This window comes from Eucalyptus grandis, chromosome 1, assembly GCF_016545825.1.
Source record: "Eucalyptus grandis isolate ANBG69807.140 chromosome 1, ASM1654582v1, whole genome shotgun sequence".
Taxonomy (NCBI): Eukaryota; Viridiplantae; Streptophyta; class Magnoliopsida; order Myrtales; family Myrtaceae; genus Eucalyptus; species Eucalyptus grandis.
In genome coordinates this window covers 38,411,532-38,431,588 of record NC_052612.1, presented here as the reverse complement: position 1 = coordinate 38,431,588, position 20,057 = coordinate 38,411,532, and the positions used below count along the sequence as shown (strand labels likewise).

The 20,057-nt window shown below is 38.1% G+C and overlaps 2 protein-coding genes across 2 annotated transcripts; one reads left to right on the top strand and one right to left on the bottom strand.

The window, feature by feature from the left end:
- Nucleotides 1–913: 913 nt before the first annotated feature.
- Nucleotides 914–15,373, top strand: LOC104435911 (calcium-transporting ATPase 8, plasma membrane-type-like). Its single transcript, XM_010048613.3, has 34 exons — nucleotides 914–1,230; nucleotides 3,175–3,291; nucleotides 3,379–3,418; nucleotides 3,941–4,041; nucleotides 4,373–4,504; nucleotides 4,682–4,771; nucleotides 5,288–5,357; nucleotides 5,773–5,843; nucleotides 5,925–6,008; nucleotides 6,100–6,177; nucleotides 6,266–6,337; nucleotides 6,982–7,065; nucleotides 7,160–7,242; nucleotides 7,344–7,452; nucleotides 7,528–7,583; nucleotides 7,809–7,851; nucleotides 7,941–8,024; nucleotides 8,262–8,399; nucleotides 8,475–8,558; nucleotides 8,656–8,754; nucleotides 9,829–9,939; nucleotides 10,476–10,646; nucleotides 11,122–11,181; nucleotides 11,634–11,798; nucleotides 11,882–11,998; nucleotides 12,462–12,560; nucleotides 13,059–13,196; nucleotides 13,295–13,395; nucleotides 13,582–13,627; nucleotides 13,706–13,840; nucleotides 14,368–14,475; nucleotides 14,551–14,642; nucleotides 14,847–14,944; nucleotides 15,032–15,373. The coding sequence occupies exons 1-34, from the start codon at nucleotides 1,066–1,068 to the stop codon at nucleotides 15,049–15,051; spliced, it is 3,261 nt and encodes a 1,086-aa protein (XP_010046915.2). The 5' UTR covers nucleotides 914–1,065; the 3' UTR covers nucleotides 15,052–15,373.
- A 187-nt stretch (nucleotides 15,374–15,560) lies between these two features.
- Nucleotides 15,561–19,681, bottom strand: LOC104435907 (choline monooxygenase, chloroplastic). Its single transcript, XM_010048607.3, has 10 exons — nucleotides 19,369–19,681; nucleotides 19,132–19,177; nucleotides 18,761–18,896; nucleotides 17,940–18,014; nucleotides 17,636–17,848; nucleotides 17,283–17,378; nucleotides 16,981–17,102; nucleotides 16,805–16,898; nucleotides 16,068–16,118; nucleotides 15,561–15,986 (listed from the first exon to the last, which is right to left on the bottom strand). Exons 1-10 carry the CDS (start codon nucleotides 19,679–19,681, stop codon nucleotides 15,849–15,851), a joined length of 1,284 nt encoding a protein of 427 aa, XP_010046909.2. The 3' UTR covers nucleotides 15,561–15,848.
- Nucleotides 19,682–20,057: the final 376 nt, after the last annotated feature.

The following is a 20,057-nucleotide window of genomic DNA, read 5'->3' as shown; positions in this document are numbered from 1 at the left end:
CTAACCACGTAATGAACTATTTTGGTTCAAACTTGAGTTGTTTCAGTTTTTTTGTCAAACGTAATTTTTCTTATTCAATCTAATCTAATTTTAATTTAGTTTAATATTATATTAGTTTTCTGGTGCAAAAGCAAGAGGCCTATGTGTTAACACATGACCTCTCTTCAATTGACTTAGGTCCCACTTTGATCTTTAGATTTTTCTTTTCCTTTTTATTCTTTATAGGAAAATGACACAAATGGTCTCTCCACTTTGGCATCATATGTAATGCAGTCCGTGAACTTTTGATTTATTTAATGTGATTCTCAAACTTTAACTCAATATGCAATGTAATTTTTAAACTTTTGAATTGTTTAATATGGTCCATAGACTATTGGTACATATTCAATTTAGTCATTGAACTATATAAAATTTTCAGTATAGTCTTTGAACTTGCAATAATAAAGGACAATATCGAATATTTTCATACAATTCGGAAACTAAATTGAATATGTACTAAAAGTCTTGAGATTATATTAAACAAATTAAAAATTCATGGACCGCATCATACAATAAGGTAAAGTTCAGGAACTATATTGAACAAATCAAAAGTTCATGGACCATATTATATGCTAGATTAAAGTTTAATGATAATTTATATCATTGTTACTTTCTTTACAGCAGCATCATCTTTATTCTTTTCTTTTTGGCCACGTAATATTTTATCCTTCGAAAGGGGAAAGAACCTTCGTAGCAAATAGGACGTGGAAGATTCTTTTTCATTTTCCTCACACGTAAACTTTAATTTAATAAAAAAAAAATTACATAAATAAGTCATCCAATCTAAGTGAATATAAGTCGACAAAGTTTCATAAACTTTGTTTATTCCCATTCCTCTTTAGAAATGCATGTTTACTTAAAATAAGAAAGCACCTAAATTGGCGACCAATCCAGCTCTTTTGGACACTTGCAGTTTTTGTCGTTCTCCCGAGGGTGCTGAGACTGAAGAGTGCTCTCCGGGTGGCGATTTGCAGAGAAGAGACTCGAGTGGGTGACCGTCGGTGTCGTTCCTCCTGCGACGGCGGAATGGATGAGCCGCCCAGCATCTCTGCGCCCAACAGGCGCTGGCGCGACTTGGAGGCCGGAGGTGGACGATCTGGCGATCACGATGAGGATGAGTCCTCCGACGATGGTCCTTTCGACATCGACAGCACTAAGCACGCCTCCCTCGATCGTCTCAGGCGTTGGAGGGTAATCTTTGCATATTTTTCGGCTGCAGTTGATTGGTTGCCACTTGTCCTGTTTGCGATATCATCTCTCCGGTTTATTTTAAACGCATTTGATGTCATTGTCATTGTCCTTGTCCCTACCTGTCTGTTTCCTTTACGAAGTAATACCTGCGCCCATTCATTAATTATATATATGTATAAATTCCAGATGGAAAACATACTAACAATATAATAAAATAATAAATTTATTATATTGATACAATTTCAGTTCTAAATACATCAATTGAATTAATTATAGATAAAAAAAAATTAGGCCAATTTAGTCGTAATTTTTTTTTTTTTCATATTTTACCAATTGAATCGATTCGGCTAATTTTGATGGAAATCATTGTCATTGACAAATTCTAAAATACAATTTGAATTTGAATTATTTTTTATTATCTGTTTCTTTTCTTCTTTCTTTTTGTGTTTCGTGCATTTTGGCTGGCTCCCCATGGCCTTTGCAGCCTCCTGGTTGTTGGCGAGGGCACAAAGGCCCTCACCAAATTTGGGTGAGGGCTGCAATTCTCTCCAACGGCCAAAATAATAATAATAATAATAATAAAAAGAAAATAAAAGAAAATTATTAAACTATGATTAAGAAATGTCTATGTCAGCGTTGCCCATGTCATGTAGGACAGCTAACGTTTATGTCGGGGATTTCCGGCCAAAATTGGCCAAATGAGTTCAATTGGCAAATGTGAAAATATTTAAGATTAAATTGGTTAAATTGAAAAGTTTATGACTGAATTGGTACCGACCGAAGATGTTTAGGATTTCGTTTGTACTTTCCCCATTTACAGACTTATGCTCAACTAGCGCACACAAAAAAGGAGAAAGTGATTTGGGATTTTGTAGTTTAGTGGACGGTGAGTAAATGAAAAAGGCAGTTTAACATTTGAAATGTCCTAGAACTTCCCAGTAGCTCGAAGGCCGAGATCGGACTAAGTATTGAATTTGATTCTACGCATTGTCCCACTCCTCATCGATGCAAAGTTGTGTAGAGGTGTCGAAGAAGTAACGAGAGAAAGACGTGCTCGACTATAGATGACTCGGCCTGTGTGAGATGTCTGGTGGGGAGGAGGTCCTGCAGGGAGGCCAAGAATGAACCAAATGAGTGCGTCTTGGAAGATGGATGCAATTTTAAGGAAATCGATTCTGTGCTATTGGACAAGTTGAAGGAACAGATTGGAAACTCTGATGGGGGAGTTTCCTCAAAGAACGGAAACATTGTTACTGTTTTCAACTTTCTTATTTCTCTACTTGGAGCTAGATTTTAGGATTAGGTTCTTGACCAGAAAGAGTCTGTGAAATCTGTTTGGATTCTCCTTATTAAGATGCTCAAGAAAGTGAGTAGTTTCTAGAAATTGTGTGCATGTGAGTTGTGCGATGCCGGGCCTCTTTGCTTGCACTTATCAACAACTTCTCATGTCTATTTATGAAATTTTGTCCAGAATTTGAGAATAGAAAAAATAAAAATTCAAGTTTCAAACTATGGAAGTATTATATGAAATTCCACATGATCACATTTGCATATTTTGAAAGGTTTCAAGTATTACATTCTAAATGAAAGGTAAAGATGGAGTCTTGTAGATTTACAAAAGTAACAGTTAATCTAGACATCTCAAAGGTGAAACTTAGAAGCTCAACGGTCAAACTTAGAAGCTCTTTATGTTACAAGGGATTTCTTCTTCATGAGTTGCTGTTTTTTTTTTTTTTTTGGTAAAATTCATGAGTTGCTGTTAGTGATAACTTTTTTCATTTTTCTTTTTTGTTTCTCTTTTTGGTTTGTCAATTGTAGTATCCAAATTGAGTTTTCAATTGATATATAAATGTCTTCTTCCACATCATATACTCGAAAAGAGGTTACCATTAAGTGATTGGTAAATTATGTGGATTGTTGTGACTAAATTATGTATGCTTGTAGGAAGCTGCATTCGTGTTGAACCGCTCTCGTCGATTTAGATACACCCTTGACTTGAAGAAGGAAGAACAGATGACGATAGTATTGCAGGAAATTAAAGCTCACGTTCAAGCCATACGCGTAAGTATGTTATATCAGAGTTTTAATCTCTTGGAGCGACTTCTTATATGTACCTATCACATCTAACTGAGCTTTTCATTGCATCAGGCTGCACAGCTTTTCCGAGATTGCGATCAACAAGCTAATGGTGCTTATTTCCCCTTCTTGTGCTTACTAGGGGCAAGCTTTGATACATTCCGGGTGGCTTTTCTCTTTGCTCACCTAAATATGTTTTTGAACTAGTACCGTGCATGCCAAAATGTCGAGTAAAATAATCCATAGTTACTAATGTGTGGGAGGAGTTTCATATTGTAGCTCTCCTACAATTTAGCCATATATAGGACATTGATATTTCTATCCCCTGCATCAGTTTCTAGCTCCTCCACTGTTTCCTTTCAATATTGCTGGTATCCTAGTTTGCTGACGTTTCTTCCTATTGTACAAATTTCCCTTTTCATATCCTATTGATGCCTCATGTCTTAATGTGTTCTTTCATTGTCGAAGAATTTATAGGTTCTATGTCCTGCGTTTTACCATGTCTTTGTGAAAATTTGGCATGATAATGTTCATGTTCATGTAGTTTGCTCTGTGGGTTGACATGATCACACAATGCAGTAGGCAAATCCTAATTAAAATCTTCTTTTCCTTCATTTTTTTTTTTTTTGGCCAGGAATACTGTCCATCCCAAGTGGTAATTTTGGGATCAGTCAAGAGCAACTTGCTGTGATGACCAGAGACCATAATGTTTCTACTCTGGGGGAGTATGGAGGGGTAATTTTGCCAAAAGAGCACACTTCTTGTTTTCTGTCGAGAAAAATGTGGCATCTTGCCTTGGATTTTAAGTTGTATGAGCTGCATCCTGACAATTGCTATACGTTGTTTTTATCCCCTTTCTATTGAGAAAAATGTAGCTTTTTCCAAGGACTAGTGTACTTTGCAGCACTGCAGCCAAGGCTGGTGCTAGCAAATCAATAAATAACTTGTCTCCACTATTCTAGTCAGAATTGTTAAAATTGTTCGAACATCTAAAAAGAGTAGGAAAAAAAGTGATTTGGGAGATCTTTTTATTTTCTATGATTTCATCTTGCAATTGAATGATTAGGTTAAAGGACTAGCGGAGTTGTTGAAGACAGATTTGGATAAGGGTATTCATGGAGACGATGCTGATTTATTGGCTCGAAAGAACACATATGGATCAAATACATATCCTCGGAAAAAAGGAAAAAGCTTTTGGGTAATCTCTTTGACATTTACCCTCATTCATTTTGTCTTGAATTTCTTTTTTTTCTTTTTTTTTTTGGGTTTGAACACAGGTTTTGTTTGTTGATTACCATTGCAGACTAGCTACTTTTTTCATTTAGTTGTTAGGATTCTCATCAGTACTTCATCTTTTGTCTCTTGTACCATGTAGATGTTCCTTTTGGAAGCCTGGCAAAATCTCACTTTGATCATACTGATAATAGCTGCAGTGGCTTCTTTGGTACTTGGAATAAAGACAGAGGTGAGACTGGCCCGGCCCGTTCACATATGAGCGACGGTGGCTCGATATTGTGATTTGTCTTAGTTTCTTTCTAGTTGATTTATCTTGATTGCTATTTTCATATGTTCTCATTCCTTGCCCAAACTGACAGCAAAAGATAACTAACATCAAAAGAAGGGTACGAAAGCTTTGCTGAAAGACTTTGAAATGTTGCTTAGTGCATATACTGGTCTTTACGCAGATAACTTTCCTGTGTACCCCAGCACAAAGATGCATCGGCGTAGGGACAAAATAAGTTCCTATCAAGATGTTCCACTTGTCACTTTTAGATCTAATGGTTTATTTTATTTTTTTGGTCAAAACAAGTGAAACACATGTATCTCCCATCAGAAAAGTGGTGCTTATGCCTTTTCTGTCATGTGATTTCCTTCTTTATTTTAAGCACGTGGTTTTTTTTTTTTTTGCAAGATATCAGGAGTCTTCAATCACTTTTTATTTAAAGATTGATTTTGCAATCTTTTCTGTGTGCTTATTTAGGGCATTAAGGAAGGATGGTACGATGGTGGAAGCATTGCTTTTGCTGTAATTCTTGTCATTGTTGTCACAGGTAGGATTCGGTTTGATTGCAAGACTTTTTGCATTGGAATTTTGCTAATACATGCTTTGGTACTTATTTAATTTGCCAATTTAGCCTATTCTATCGTGATGACACAGGAAATGTTTTTGTTGATTGATCAGATGATATTTGTATACTCAGGAGCATGTTATCATGCTGTCTACTTCCTTCTGATTGATCAGATGATGACTTATATGCTCAGAAGACATGTTGTAATGCCGCACATTTTAGTTTCTTCTGATAAGATTGCAGAATAATTTGATAAAAGAAAGCAATCGATGGATTGATTTAAAATCCACAACTCTATATTTCCATTATGAATGCTGTTGACTGCTGTGAGATGCAATGACTTTGGAATTGTTCGTCATAAGTAGTCTCTTAATTGGGTTTGGATTCTCATCTGCAGCAATGAGTGATTACAGACAATCCCTGCAGTTTCAAAACTTAAGTGAGGAGAAAAGAAATATACACTTGGAGGTGGGTACTTTTTGGGAGATGTATGTCTTACGTTCTTTACTTTTCTGTATAAATATGGATTAAGGTGTTGCATGTTTATAGGTTGTCAGAGGTGGCAGAAGAGTGGAAGTTTCAATATACGATGTCGTTGTTGGTGATGTTGTGCCCCTTAATATTGGTGATCAGGTAAGTAATGTAAACCTGTTCTGGATTTGGTACCCTGCCCTTGTAGACACTGGTATGTTCTTATACGTGTGATATTTACTTTTCTCTCCAGGTTCCTGCAGACGGAGTCTTGATTTCTGGTCACTCCCTGGCGATTGATGAGTCTAGCATGACTGGAGAGAGCAAAATTGTAATGTGTTGTGGAGATTATATTCTCACTAGGCAATCAATCTATTAACAAGCAGGTCTTACTTATTTCATTTTAATGCTTTGATCAGGTTCACAAGGATGCAAGGAATCCCTTTCTAATGTCTGGCTGCAAAGCTGCAGATGGCCACGGCACTATGCTTGTAAGATTTTTTCCATTCTTCAACTTCGCTTTCCTGAGCATGCTCCTCAATGCTCTTAGCATCACAGAGAAGATCCATACTTCATGAGATAGCTAATTTTTTTGCAACAAATTGCTACTCTACTTTATTCTTTGCTAAATGTGGGTTGGAAAATTGATAGGCATGATTTCTTGAGCTAATTTGGTAATGGGCATGACTCTTTTAATTTCAACTCTGTTCTGAAACAGAGGGTGGACCCTTAGATTATGGGATACTAGTTCTTAGATAAGCAAATCCCTATTGGTTTGTTATATTTCAGTTATTTGAAGGAACGAGTGGTGAAAATTTTGATGTGAAAGAAGGCTAACTTTAGTGATGAAAGAAAAGATTTTAAGAAAGTACTGGAATATTTAGAAAGACATAGTATGTTCTCTTCTTGAAGCCACATTAGGAGGAGAGGGGTCAAATTTGAATCGAATCAATGGCTACTTCCCTTAGACATGCATTTATACCCTTCTGTCTCCCTGCCCTGATTTCAGAATGTTAGTTTGTCAATATCGCTGCTTCCTGAGATGAGGGTTACTCTGTTCCAAGCCCTCTTTATCACAAATCAAGGCATGATTCCAGCTGTCTTCTGCCTCACATTTCTAATTTTTGCCTCTCAGGTGACGAGTGTGGGAATTCATACTGAGTGGGGTTTGCTCATGGCTAGTATTTCGGAAGATACTGGGGAAGAGACACCCCTGCAGGTTAGTTTCTTTAAACTCGTTTTATCATTGGCATTTTATTTTTTTGACAGATACGCATTTTGCTAGTCATACTGATTTATTCTTTCTTAATTAGGTCCGCTTGAATGGGGTTGCTACTTTCATTGGTTTTGTCGGACTGTCTGTAGCTGTTGCTGTTTTGGTTGTTCTTTTGGCAAGGTAATTGCTGTTGTTAAAAAAAAAAAAAAAACTGCAATCGCAGTTGATTAATTCCACAAATTGAAAGCTGAATGGATTTTACAAACTCAAGCTTCGTGCAGATTTTTTACTGGCCATACGAAAAATCCAGATGGCACTGTTCAATTCAAGGCTGGGAAAACTAGTGTTAGTGATGCTGTAGATGGAGCGATTAAAATGATCACTGTAGCAGTAAGTGTATTTCTAATGGAATAGTTTTTGGAAATTAATATCAGTTAGATCTTCATTAACTTTTAAACGTTCCAGGTTACCATTGTGGTAGTTGCAGTACCTGAAGGGCTTCCTTTAGCTGTTACACTGACGTAAGTTTGTCCCTTATAATGAACAGACTTCTCGATACAACATTGACATTGGTGCTGTCCTTTCCATCTTACGGTTGCTTCTCATCACATTGAATTTTGTAGAACTTGATTTAGTTGGATAGTATATCATTTCCATAATTATCTGTGTGGTCTTTGAATGGATTTATGTGAAAAATTACCATCTTCGTTTGTCTCTCATTTTTTTACCTTTGATGCAATGAACAGACTTGCTTACTCAATGAGAAAAATGATGGCAGACAAAGCTTTGGTATGGAGATAATTTTCTCCTCGACCTTCATTTGAATGTTTTATGCCAGTAAAAGGGAATTCCTAATCACCAATATTAAAAAATTTCAGGTGCGAAGGCTTTCTGCATGCGAGACTATGGGATCTGCCACAACTATCTGTAGTGATAAAACTGGAACCTTGACTTTAAATCAGGTACATTTTGTTACAGGTTTCTTTTGCTGATCTAAGCATGGTGTCAAGGACTCCTAAATTGCCATTTATCTGAGTACAAGTAGATTTGAATATCTAAGAGCTGTACAGCTGTTGTAGCAGTGAAACACCTTGCGCACAGATACTATACGGTGGTGTTATGAATTTACAGGACTAATGCTTTTGGAAAGAAACTTCGAGTCCCTCAATAATGTGAAGAAAATGTCCATTTTGTGACAGATGACCGTGGTTGAGGCTTTTGCTTGCGAAAGAAAAGTTGATCCTCCAGACAGCAACTCACAGCCATCGACTTCTCTGATTTCCCTATTGATTGAAGGCATTGCACAGAATTCAAATGGCAGTGTTTATGTGCCTGAGGTGAGGTTGCAGCGCCAGTAATGGCTGTTTAATAGTGGTGACCAATAATAACTTCCTGTGTTTGAACTTCTTTAGACTGGGGGAGATGTAGAGGTATTCGGTTCACCAGAGGTATCCGGTTCACCAACTGAAAAGGCCATTTTACAGTGGGGGATCAAGGTTCATGCTTAAGTTTTCTACAGCTTTCCTATCTTTAGTTCATATATTTGGTTCAGGTGCAATATCATGTTAACTAATCATGATGCCTCATTTGCAGCTGGGGATGGATTTTGAAGCTATTAGGTCAAGATCCTCTATAATTCGTGTTTTCCCCTTCAATTCTGAGAAAAAACGAGGCGGAGCTGCCATAAAGCTGGTATTCTTTTCAGTTTTTGGCTTTAGTGATAATGAGCGCCCTGCTGAAGAGGACATTTGTTTCAATAAACATAAATATGTACATGCACACACTAGCTTATTGTTATTACATTTGTTTGTGAATCTTGTCATGTAGATTGGCCAGAATTAAAAAGATCTTGTCATTATTGGTGTCACTGGAACAACTTTTGAGTTTGTACTATGACACTGACTGAAGTTTTGGGAAAATTGCTTGTGTATGCAAAAATAACTCAAAGACAATGAGGAGACCATTGTGTTTGCCCTTAACAGCTTTACTTTTAAGGCATTATTAGTGTGGTGCTCTTCTTCATGCTTACCATCTTGAGTAGGTCTTACGGAGAATGAAGTTAAGACTTTCGAGGCACTGTAACTCTTTGAATCACGATTTCAATTAGGGATGGCCCAGTTGGGGGTGTCTGAAGGACTGTACTGTAGTTGAATCTGGATTAGTAAGTTCTAGAAACTTTTAAAGTACTTATCATTTAAAGTAAATAATTATTGGTCTCATGAGCTTAAATTTCCAAAGATTACATCTCCGGTCTATGTTTTATCTATACTAGACTAAATAGAACAAATTTAAATGATAGAGTTGACAAGATCGGATACTACAATCATCTGATTTTTTCACGGAGGATGCAAATCCCCTTAAGATTCCACATGATAAGATCTGGATATTGGTCCTTAAGTTTTAGATTGAACAGTAGATGGATCCTGGTGTCAGATTTGAGATTTCATTAGCCATTACTATGGGGCAAAGCCATGCATCCTTTCTATATGATAGTTGTGTAAAAGCCATCAACTGTTGGGTTCATGAACCATTTATTTCTTTTGCTTAACTAACGCTTCGGTGGTCTGAAGAAAAGAAGAATTTGCTGTTTTAAGGGAATTAACTTTTGGTCTTGGATAGTACGTGGTTATGATGCATACCCAAATTGCGCACACTTATTGGGAAGAGTTGTGACAGTGTTAAATGTCATGCAGATTTATGCTACGATTGTATAGTGATGCAATGTAAACCATAATTGATGATTGTTTTTTTATCTTTCATGCGCAGCCAGACTCAGAAGTTCACATACACTGGAAAGGAGCTGCTGAAATAGTTTTGGCTTCTTGTACAAAGTACATGGATGCAAATGATCAAGTGGCAGCAATGGACGAAAATATGGTTCGGGAAATAATTAGCTATTGTCATCCATAGCAATTCAATGGCTGCCATTGTTTTTCTTGCCGGGATCTTTCACAGTACTATTGTAGTTTGCAATACTTTTTGACGAAATTTCATTTCATTGCTGCAATGTTCTTTCTGTGATGGCACAGCACACTCTGGTATTGCACTTATGTTCTTTGTGATATTATTCCTGAACATGTTCCCCACTTATTTTGACCATTTAGTTTTGCAAGTTTTGTGCATTACTCATTACATTCCATGGGAGGCAGATCTTGAGTCCTCCGAACTACTCTTTCCAGCACAACCATTCTTGAATACCTCGGTTTGCATGAATATTTCATGCTGGTACTTCTATATTCATGTTATGCTTTTATTTATTTTTGAATTTCTTAAATCTTCCAAGAAAGAGACTAGGCTTTTTCATTGTCTTAGATGTATGGTGGTATATTGTTTTCTTCATGTTTTCTTGCCTGCCACTAGCCATTGATAGTATAGATGGAAGATCTTTAAATGAGTTTTTTCTTGTTTTGCAGAAGATGTACTTCAGAAAGGCTATTCAAGATATGGCTGCCAGTAGTCTACGCTGTGTTGCTATTGCATATAGACCCTATGACGTAAAAGACATTCCTCTAGATGAAGAACAGTTAACCAAATGGGCATTACCTGAGGATGAGCTTATTTTACTGGCTATTGTAGGCATTAAGGTATAAGTCTTGTCAAGCAGTGCACATGATATTAAGTAAAAAGGACATTGATTTTTATGTGTTCTTTGATTTTTATTTGTTCTTATTTCTGGCCATGAAAGGTTCCCTGCCAGATGATGTGACTTTAGGAATGTTTTAAATTGTTGGAGGATTTCTGACATTTGGAGAAATCTTCTGCTTTGCACACTCCAGTGCTTTCCCATGACTTTGAAGAGTTCTTATTGTGGACCTAAGGAGAAGTTTAATGTTTGTGTTATTTTATTGACACCGGCTTCTTGATCCAATTTTTTTTAAATAATAGTCTTCTGGATCCCGTAGAACTCTGTCTTGGTACAAGCGGCTGGCAGGTGAAGACTGAAAATATTTTCTTAAATTTGGCTGGATGCGTTGATAATCAGTTGCTGTTCTCACTCTTGATATGTGTGCAGTTTAATCGAAGGAATGGCAAAGTCTCTTACACTTTCATACCATGCAGGATCCTTGTCGTCCTGGAGTGAAAGATGCAGTGAAACTATGCCAAAACGCTGGAGTTAAGGTATGTTTGTATATTTTCTAATTTTTTAAGATCGGTTATTTGAGGATATGATCCTTCCTCCCTTCTGCTGCTTCTTCTTCTTCTTTTTTTTCTTTTTTCTATCACTTCTGTAACTCACCTTGAATTTCTCATCATTTGCATCCTTCTAGGTGGTAACATTGGATGTTTATGATGGTTTGGTGCTCTCATTGGAAAATGGATTGAGCATCATTTATCCTTGTATAATGGGGTTATCACGAAGGCTAAAACGTTGAGATTCAGTTTATCAATCACAATTGTGAAGTACATTGTCATTTAGTCATTTCAGTGTAGAGAACTTCGAAAATTTCTTTCTTAGGATGCTAATTATTGATGCTGGATTTCGAATATTAATCTTCTGCAGCACGAAAGATTGAGCATAGGTACTTATCTAGATCTGACCTCAGTGGGTAATGCATCTTATTGGGTTATAGGTACGAATGGTTACTGGTGACAATATCCAAACTGCCAAAGCAGTTGCTTTGGAATGCGGGATACTAGATCCAGAAGCAGAGGCTACAGCACCAAACCTTATTGAAGGAAAAGCTTTTCGTTCCTTAACTGATGCGGAAAGAGAAGAAGTTGCTGAGAAGATATCAGTATGGCATTGCTTCTCTTTTGTGTAATCAATCATGTCTTCTATTTGAAGGTATCCTAATAATTTGTTCTGTTTTTGCACCAGGTTATGGGAAGATCATCTCCTAATGACAAGCTTCTGTTTGTTCAAGCATTGAGAAAGCGAGGACATGTTGTAGCTGTAACTGGGGATGGCACTAATGATGCTCCTGCTCTACACGAGGTTGACACCATTTTTCTGGGGATTCCTTTGATGTCCTACTGATGTTATCACCTTTTTCATTGATTCATGACATTTGTCATTCTAGCATCTCAAAGATTCGGCAGATACACCAGTCCAGGATGCCTTGAAATCTTATTACATAACCGGTTTATAGTCTTCAATTCCCTAGACATATCATAGTACCTTGCCGTGCAGTCTGTTGGCAAATTTGGCTTTAGTCTTGAAGTTACTCCGAGTGTGGAAATTAGCTTGTTCTTGTATCAATTATAAGGTTGCAAGTTATTGAAAAATGCAGGATCTTAGCTTGCCATGCTTTTAGAAATACTTTTGTTGTCACGAATGGCCTCTGAGCATCCATTTCTCTGGTCCGCATATACCAGTGCGCTTATGTTGTGCCTTGACTTTGAACTCTTTTCATCCAACAATTTTGTTTCTTGGATGTCTATTTGATCTTGGATTTCAGGCAGATATTGGCCTTGCAATGGGTATTCAAGGGACAGAAGTTGCGAAAGAGAGTTCGGACATTATAATCTTGGACGATGATTTTTCCTCCGTTGTTAAGGTTGGTAAATGGGCGATGGTTTTCCGTGGTATTCTGCCTGAATTCAATTAAAAGAGGAATTCTGCATGTCAACGACAGAGTTTATTATATAATTGATCTTTTCTGAAGAGAGGTGTCAACTGCTGGCAGTTAGTTATAGTGGAGCTTGTGTACATTAGTTACCTGGAGAGTTTTCTCTCTGGAAAGCTCTGTATAATTTGACTGGATTTAGATTGGTATAGTGCAACTTTACTTGACTTGGGTACCTAGTTTAGATTCCTCAAACAAGTCGATACTAAAATTTCGCCTGCACATTTGGAGATTTTTCTGATATGTAAAACTGCAATGGAATTAGGTCCTGGCAAATTTTTTCTTACTTAATGCTTCGTTGAATATTTGATTCCCCATTGTCAACTTAACAATTTTGATTATTGAGTTTTTGAATTTGAATCCAGGGTTGATTAATCCTTAAAAAGTGCAGTGATGGTTGACAGACCTCAAATTACCTGTGGAATGTAGGTTGTCAGGTGGGGAAGATCTGTGTATGCAAATATTCAAAAATTTATCCAGTTTCAGCTCACAGTTAATGTCGCAGCTCTTATCATAAACGTTGTTGCTGCTGTTTCCTCAGGTGATGTTCCACTGAATGCAGTGCAGGTACTCTCTCTCTCCCTTTCACTCCCTCCCTCCCTGCGGTGCAGACCTCCACATGATATTTGCTTTTTCTGGTTCTTAATTTTTCTCTTTGCTTGCAGCTTCTTTGGGTTAATCTTATCATGGACACCCTTGGGGCATTAGCACTGGCAACTGAGCCTCCAACTGACCACCTTGTGCATAGGCCTCCAGTCGGTAGGAGGTAAGAGTAAGTGGTTGTTATTGGGTGCAATAGAGTTTGAGAATTTCAGTCCCAAGCTTGGATATCGCGTTTTTTTATCCCTGTTTCTTTAGTTCTGCATTGCGATTTCTTCACTTGCTCAAACTGTTGTTTATCCTTACTCTTTAACTGTGCACTTACCAACTGGATGATTTTTCTCAATTGCAGAGAACCTCTTATTACAAATATCATGTGGAGGAATTTATTGATACAGGTATGGCCACTAACACATTTTTTCAAAAGAGTTTTTGCTGGCTTTTTGCTCCTAAGAATGTAGAGTTTGGATCTTTAGGCTGCCTATCAAGTGAGTGTCCTGCTTGTCCTCAATTTCCGAGGTAGAAGCTTACTGAATTTGAAGCATGATACCAGGGATCATGCTAACAAAGTGAAGAATACACTGATCTTCAACGTTTTCGTCTATTGCCAAGTAAGTTTGGTGCCTTACAGTCGAAGAAGACACAACAATTGATGGTTCTGGGCTGCTATTGTTGAGATTACTTATGCGTTTGCTTTTATCGGAATGGAATGGGTTGGATCTCTAGTTAGGACATTTGACAATTGAATTATTTCATCAGCTGAGAAGATCGAATGATCCACGAGCTGTACTTCAACATTGAATCTATTTTCCTGAGTTAGGAAAGAAACTGATTTTTAGTTGCTTGCAAGTGGATTTCTCTGTGGCATTCTTGTTCTTCGAGGAAAACTACTCCTTAGAGCTCCAAATTCTGGACAGTGAACACTTGGAAAGCCTGTATATCTCTCGGAGCCTGGATTCGCTCTTGTTTCTTGTTTCGTTGACAATTATACCTCGACTGCAACTTCAGTGCCCTTAGTATAACTAGTTAATGCAAATGTTGCGCTGATTCTGATGCTATTACAAAGTAGATTCAGAATTCTCTCATTTTCTTCTTTTAACCCATTATTTTGACAAGAATGTGAATGTTGAATCTTCAGATATTCAATGAATTTAATGCCCGGAAACCAGATGAGTTAAATGTGTTCAAGGGAGTCACGAAGAATCGTCTCTTCATGGGGATAGTAGGTCTAACTCTTGTAATTCAGGTGAGAACCTTCCAGCTTTTTTCTTGATTGAGGTAAGCTATCCTGTGATGATCCTTTATCTTGCCTTCTCTTCAGGTCATTATCATAGAGTTTCTTGGGAAGTTTACTTCAACAGTGAGACTTAATTGGAAGCAATGGATCATATCCATTATTATTGCTTTTATCAGGTCTGTAGCTTGTATATTTCTCGCGATATTGATGATGACTGTGCAGGGTTTCTTACAACGTTCTAATTCTTATGAACGATTCATTTTATTTGAGATTTTGTCGGTGCGTTCAATAATAAAACATTACGGAAAAGAGCAGCAAAACCTGTAACCACTTGCTTACTAATGATCTTTCCCTTATGGTTCTCCTGCCTTTGAAAACAGTTGGCCTCTGGCTGCTGTTGGAAAGCTAATACCCGTTCCCAGGACTCCGATTCATGTGTACATCGCAAAACTAATCTGTCGACGACGAAGTCGTGGAAGTAAGAGTTGATTGCTGATTTTCCCTGCGCACCAAGTTCCCAAGATATTCAGTTGCCTGGCAGCTCATTTTTCTTTTCCTCCTGCAGGTCAATTGAGTGAATCTTGAATAAGCTTGGACGGTGCGTGTCTAGTTTACAGGATGACATGATAGGTTGACAGTACACTTCTGACGTAGATGGTTCTGACACGTGGTTCTGACACAATGGCTCCTTACCCTTCTTGAGATTTTTCAGATGCATTTGTGCCGCTTTCGGTGAAAATGTCTATTCACTTGTTGGGCGAATTGTTCATTAGTTAGGCGGGAATTTCTTTTTCATACAGAATTGGTTTCTCTTTGTTTCACTGATATCACTTTCTGTAAATGCAAGATTTGGATTAAAAGTTGAACGGGGTCAAAATGAAGGTTGCTACGTGCTTGCAGTTTGACAGAGGCCTGTCGACTAAAAAACTCGAGTCATCATGCTTTCCATGGGAGAAGACGGGTTGTACAAGAAGGTTGCAATCGAAGGATTAAGTGCCTTTCTCGAACATCATTAGTTAAGCTCATTTCAGCCAAGCCGTAGTTGCATTTGGCTATCTCATGAACCATGCACGCCAACTCTAAGGCTCCTTTCCTTCTGAAAGCATTACTCCGTTTTCATCTCTCGCTATCGAAATCATCTTTTTATCCCTAAGCAAAGCTAAACCGATTTAAAGACCCCTTGGAGTTACTCATGTTGCAACATAGAGGAAAATCGAGAGGCCATGGGTTGAGAGTTGCTTCTGCTAAAGCCTGGGGGTTTTGTTAGCCAAACACGATATATTCAATAAGCCCGGAGGCAGTTTGTATCCCATAGTCTGAAATTAAAAGTTAAAAAAGCAGGGACTAGGTTTTTCATCCTCACCGAACAAGATACCTGTAGTTCACCCTTTGAGATTGCGATAGAGCAGACCATGGAAATGGTACATAGCAATTTCGACTGTCGGCGCATATCTTCCACTGCAATAGGCTGGAGATTCAAGGCCTTTTTGAATGCCTTCACACAAAACAATATCTTCCATCTGCAATAAACCAAATATGTGAGGATCGCAGTACCCAAGTGTTGGCTCCACGGCTTACATATATGTTTTCCTTTCTAATACCTGTACTCTTTCACTATCCTGCAGACTTCTCTCCACAAAATTCTTGTCATCCTGTAATCAAAGGAAGAGGACTAGATGAATTACTGAAAATGATGATATTTTCGAAGGAGTAAAAAGCTTGAACCTGAATATCTATAGACATCTAACTCAACCATGTTGAGGAAACTTGCATAATTAGTTCCCTATGAATTAAAAGACCATCACAGAGTCAGCATCATGGTGTGGAACAATGACTTGAAGCATATCCCACAGGATGAGTGAATTAATGGATGTGAGCACTGTCCAAAGTGACAAGGGATGAACTAGAATATGAAAACAGAAACATTGGAGGACTGTGAAAATTGGTTGTTATACAGGATATGAGAGTAGAATAGATGAGAACATGTACAGATCTGTGTCTTTAGCTACTTAGCTCTACCTTATAAAGGCATGCTGCACTATGACGTACTCTATTGCCACTAACCTTCGGTGGTAATAACTATCAGCCAAAGTACTGAAGGCATGTATATTCAATGCTGCATCTTGTGATATGAGTTCATGTATGAGATTAATATTCTAGTTTGATGAGGTTGCTACTTTTCGTAGATATTCTGGGTTTGCTATGTGCACAGTAACCCTTCTTTTTTTTCTGCAGCAATTCTGGAAAATTTTGAAAGAACATTCATGAGTTGCTACTAGGTGATTGGTGGTTGCAATCAGTTTTTGATACTACATAGACTAACTGGAATTCAGATCACCTTGAGAGAATCTTTCAGAAAATAGTCAAATATTACGCGGCATTTCCTTGGTCCTAGGGGCAGTACAAGATTTGTGTCCATCCATGGTCCATACCTATAAAGCAGCAAACTCTCAGTAAGAGGAAAGTCAGATAAACTGCTTCATCAATACCAAAATCTGATGAGTAAGTTATCACCTGTTTATCATGAAATTGGGATAAATAAAAGCATAAAGAGCTTTCGCTCCAAGTCGGTCAAAATCATCTGCATTGTTGGTTGATCCACCTTCACATATTTGTAGACTCACCTTTTCATGTATCTAGTAAGGAGCAATTACTAAGATGAAAACCATAAACAGTTGCAGCTATTAAGTAACCATCATATATAACACGATTTACTCTGTAAAACATGATGAGGATGATTCCAGGAAAATGAAGGAACAATGCTCAAATATATGGAATAGGCATTATGAAAACGTACAATTTATGCCGAGTCATACCGTGGTGGAGTAAGAGTCAAGCTTTAGACCAGACGCTAGGCCCTTGTGCGCATATGGTACATGATAGCCGCCATCTAAATAATTGTCACAGAAAACCTACAAGAATGAATGATTTCAATCAGCTGCCTGGGAATCGTCATAGAGACATGGATTGGGAATTTCTTTGTCAATATTTGAAATCTGAATCTAGGGTAAATGACTTCAAAAGCTGATAATATGATCTCTGTTGAAGCATTAGACAGTCATAGCAACAAAAAGCAGTAAAAAATTACACTATACAGACCAGAACCAAGGATACTGATAAAAAAACATTAAGAGGCAGCATATTAAAATCAAAACGCAGAGCTACAGACCTTCCAGTTACACTCAAGGATGTATTCACGTCTACAAAGATAAGTTAGTGATGGATCAATGCAGTTATTGCCCAGAATATCTACACAGCTGCCAGTCCATTCCTTTGCTGCTATGTCACTTTCAACTTCCTGATCGGGAGAAACATCTTTCTCAAAATTAAGAAGAACAAATGGGCCCCAAGTGGCTACTTTTAGTGGTATGAGCCCAAACTCCTGCATCACACGGCAGAAAGAAACCTCCTTATTATATCATTTGAAAATACTGCACAACAAGAAGAATGAGATATAAGTAAGAATTGCCTGCCTTTACATCAAAGTTCCGGATTCCGTGGACTCTAGTTGCTCTGAGAAGGGCTCCATTCAGTGCGTAAGTCCACCCCTGCAGAAAAAAGCAAGATAAGTTGGTGTGCATATCACCCAGTATAAATAGATTTACCATCACAAAGCTTGTATTTAATTGTTAGTCTCCTCAATGACGCAAGGTATTCAGACTTCAAAGAGAAGTTCAACAAGAAATAGCAAGTGCCAACATAGACTTAGAAGCATTCTCATAGTGCATCTGCATAAAACATCTACAAAAGCTTTGAATACTTTTTTCGTGGGTAGATTTTCGGTCTATTGGCTTGTAAATACATTCCAATTGTTTTAATAGTATGATAATGGAAAGAACCTGCTTATCAATCCATTATCTTAACCCAGCACGTTTTCTCTCAAACTCAACTGCCTGGTGATGTGTTCATCCATAATCAAGTCAGGATGAAAAATCACTGGACATTGTTTTTAAATCTCAACATAGAGATCATAATAGGAAAATTCAGTATTCCAATATGCTATTAGTATGTAAAACATTTGAAGAAGTCTTCAACTATGCCACTCTTTAAGCATTAATCGCAGAAGTTGCAGCACAATGAGATGCATTCCAAAGAAGATAGAGTAAATATTTGCTTGACATGAGCCTTTTTCCTTTATCCATTCAAAAACGCAGTAAATTGGATTACCAAACTATCGGCTTCTCAATTTCCTTTTACCTAGCGTCATCAAGGAACAAAAATTACAAGAAAATGGAAAAACAGCCATAAAATTATTGACTTCTTAGCTTTAACATGAAAGTGGAAATGAACTAACATGATATGGGCACACAAAGCTCGACTTCTTGCCACTTCCCGATGCAAGAAGAGAAGCATGATGGCGACAGACATTGTGAAAGGCACGGATTTTTCCATTATCATCTCGACACACCACAAATTCTACATTTCCCAATCTGCAGCATTCAACCATAACTGGGTTCCAGGAAGTCATGCATAAAGAGAGAAAACGAAACGGTAGTTTTGACTAGGAAAGGTGCTGCTTCTAATTATCTCACTACTATAAATAAAAAATTGTCCCGGGAAGGAAAGCCATGGAAAAAGGAAGAAAATTTTAAAGACCATGATTAAGGCAAGTCGTAACTCCGAGCCACAAGAGGATACTAAGTGCTCACTGACGCTCCTCAGTACCTGCCAGTGAAGAAATCCTGAGGCGATTTAACCTGATCCGTGCATCCTGACAATCAAGAACCAGTGAAAATAGGATATAACTCAGTAAACACTTATATCCGGCCGGTCATGAAATTCATCGTCGCGAACTGGGTCGGAGAGAAACCGGAGGAACAAGGCCAATTCACGTCCTTTAGAACAAATCGAGTCGAAATCATCGAGCTTTGAGGAGAGGAAATGAAATGGAAGAGGACGAACCGACAGCCTGCCAGCCTCGGTAGAAGACGCGATCGAGCTCGAGGTCGAGGAAAGAAGGGTCGGTGTACCAGGAGCTGGGCGGAGTCAACGCCTCCTCGATTGGCAGCTCCGAATCGAAGTCGTCCACCAGCGACTCGGCAGAAGAAGGAGGTGCCGCCGCCGCTGAGGCGAGAGAAGTTGCGAGATGAGTCGCGACTCGGTTGAGACTGACTGGCATGCGAGTGGTGTGATGATGGAGTCGAGCGTTGCGAGAAGATCGATGATGGATGAGGGGAGAGAAGAGGGGTTTGATGGCGATCATCATCGTCGCCATCGACATGGTTTTTGGTTGCTTCCGGTACCGGTGCGGTCGCCGGATACTCGGACTCCGTTGACTCCCCTGGAGTTCCTAACGATTTTGAGCTATCTTTGCAAGGCACACTGGCACTTTAAAATAGATGACTTCTCGTCATTATCTTATGTTCTTCGAATGTTTCAAAAGTAGAAAAAAAAAAAAACAACTCTAAAGAGTTTATTTTATATGTTACGAATCTTAACTTGAGCTTAGCAAATTAGTAAATGAGGCAAACTGCATAAATAGATACCACGGTTATATCTCGATTTTTAATTTCTTTAATTATGATAAAGTTTTCTATTTCTCCCAACAAGTCAAATAGTGATTATTTTGAGAAAAGAATGAATAATTGGAT

Bases quoted from the DNA above. Each gene is read 5' to 3' on its own strand.
- LOC104435911 (XM_010048613.3), top strand. From the start codon at position 1,066: ATGGATGAGCCGCCCAGCATCTCTGCGCCCAACAGGCGCTGGCGCGAC. The intron at 4,772-5,287 runs GTGAGACTGGCC...GTGCTTATTTAG, and splicing joins TACTTGGAATAAAGACAGAG to GGCATTAAGGAAGGATGGTA. The intron at 8,400-8,474 runs GTGAGGTTGCAG...GAACTTCTTTAG, and splicing joins GCAGTGTTTATGTGCCTGAG to ACTGGGGGAGATGTAGAGGT.
- LOC104435907 (XM_010048607.3), bottom strand. From the start codon at position 19,681: ATGGCGACGATGATGATCGCCATCAAACCCCTCTTCTCTCCCCTCATC. The intron at 17,849-17,939 runs GCAGGCAATTCT...CGTGTGATGCAG, and splicing joins TCCGGAACTTTGATGTAAAG to GAGTTTGGGCTCATACCACT. The intron at 16,899-16,980 runs GTGATAACTTAC...GCTGCTTTATAG, and splicing joins CCCAATTTCATGATAAACAG to GTATGGACCATGGATGGACA.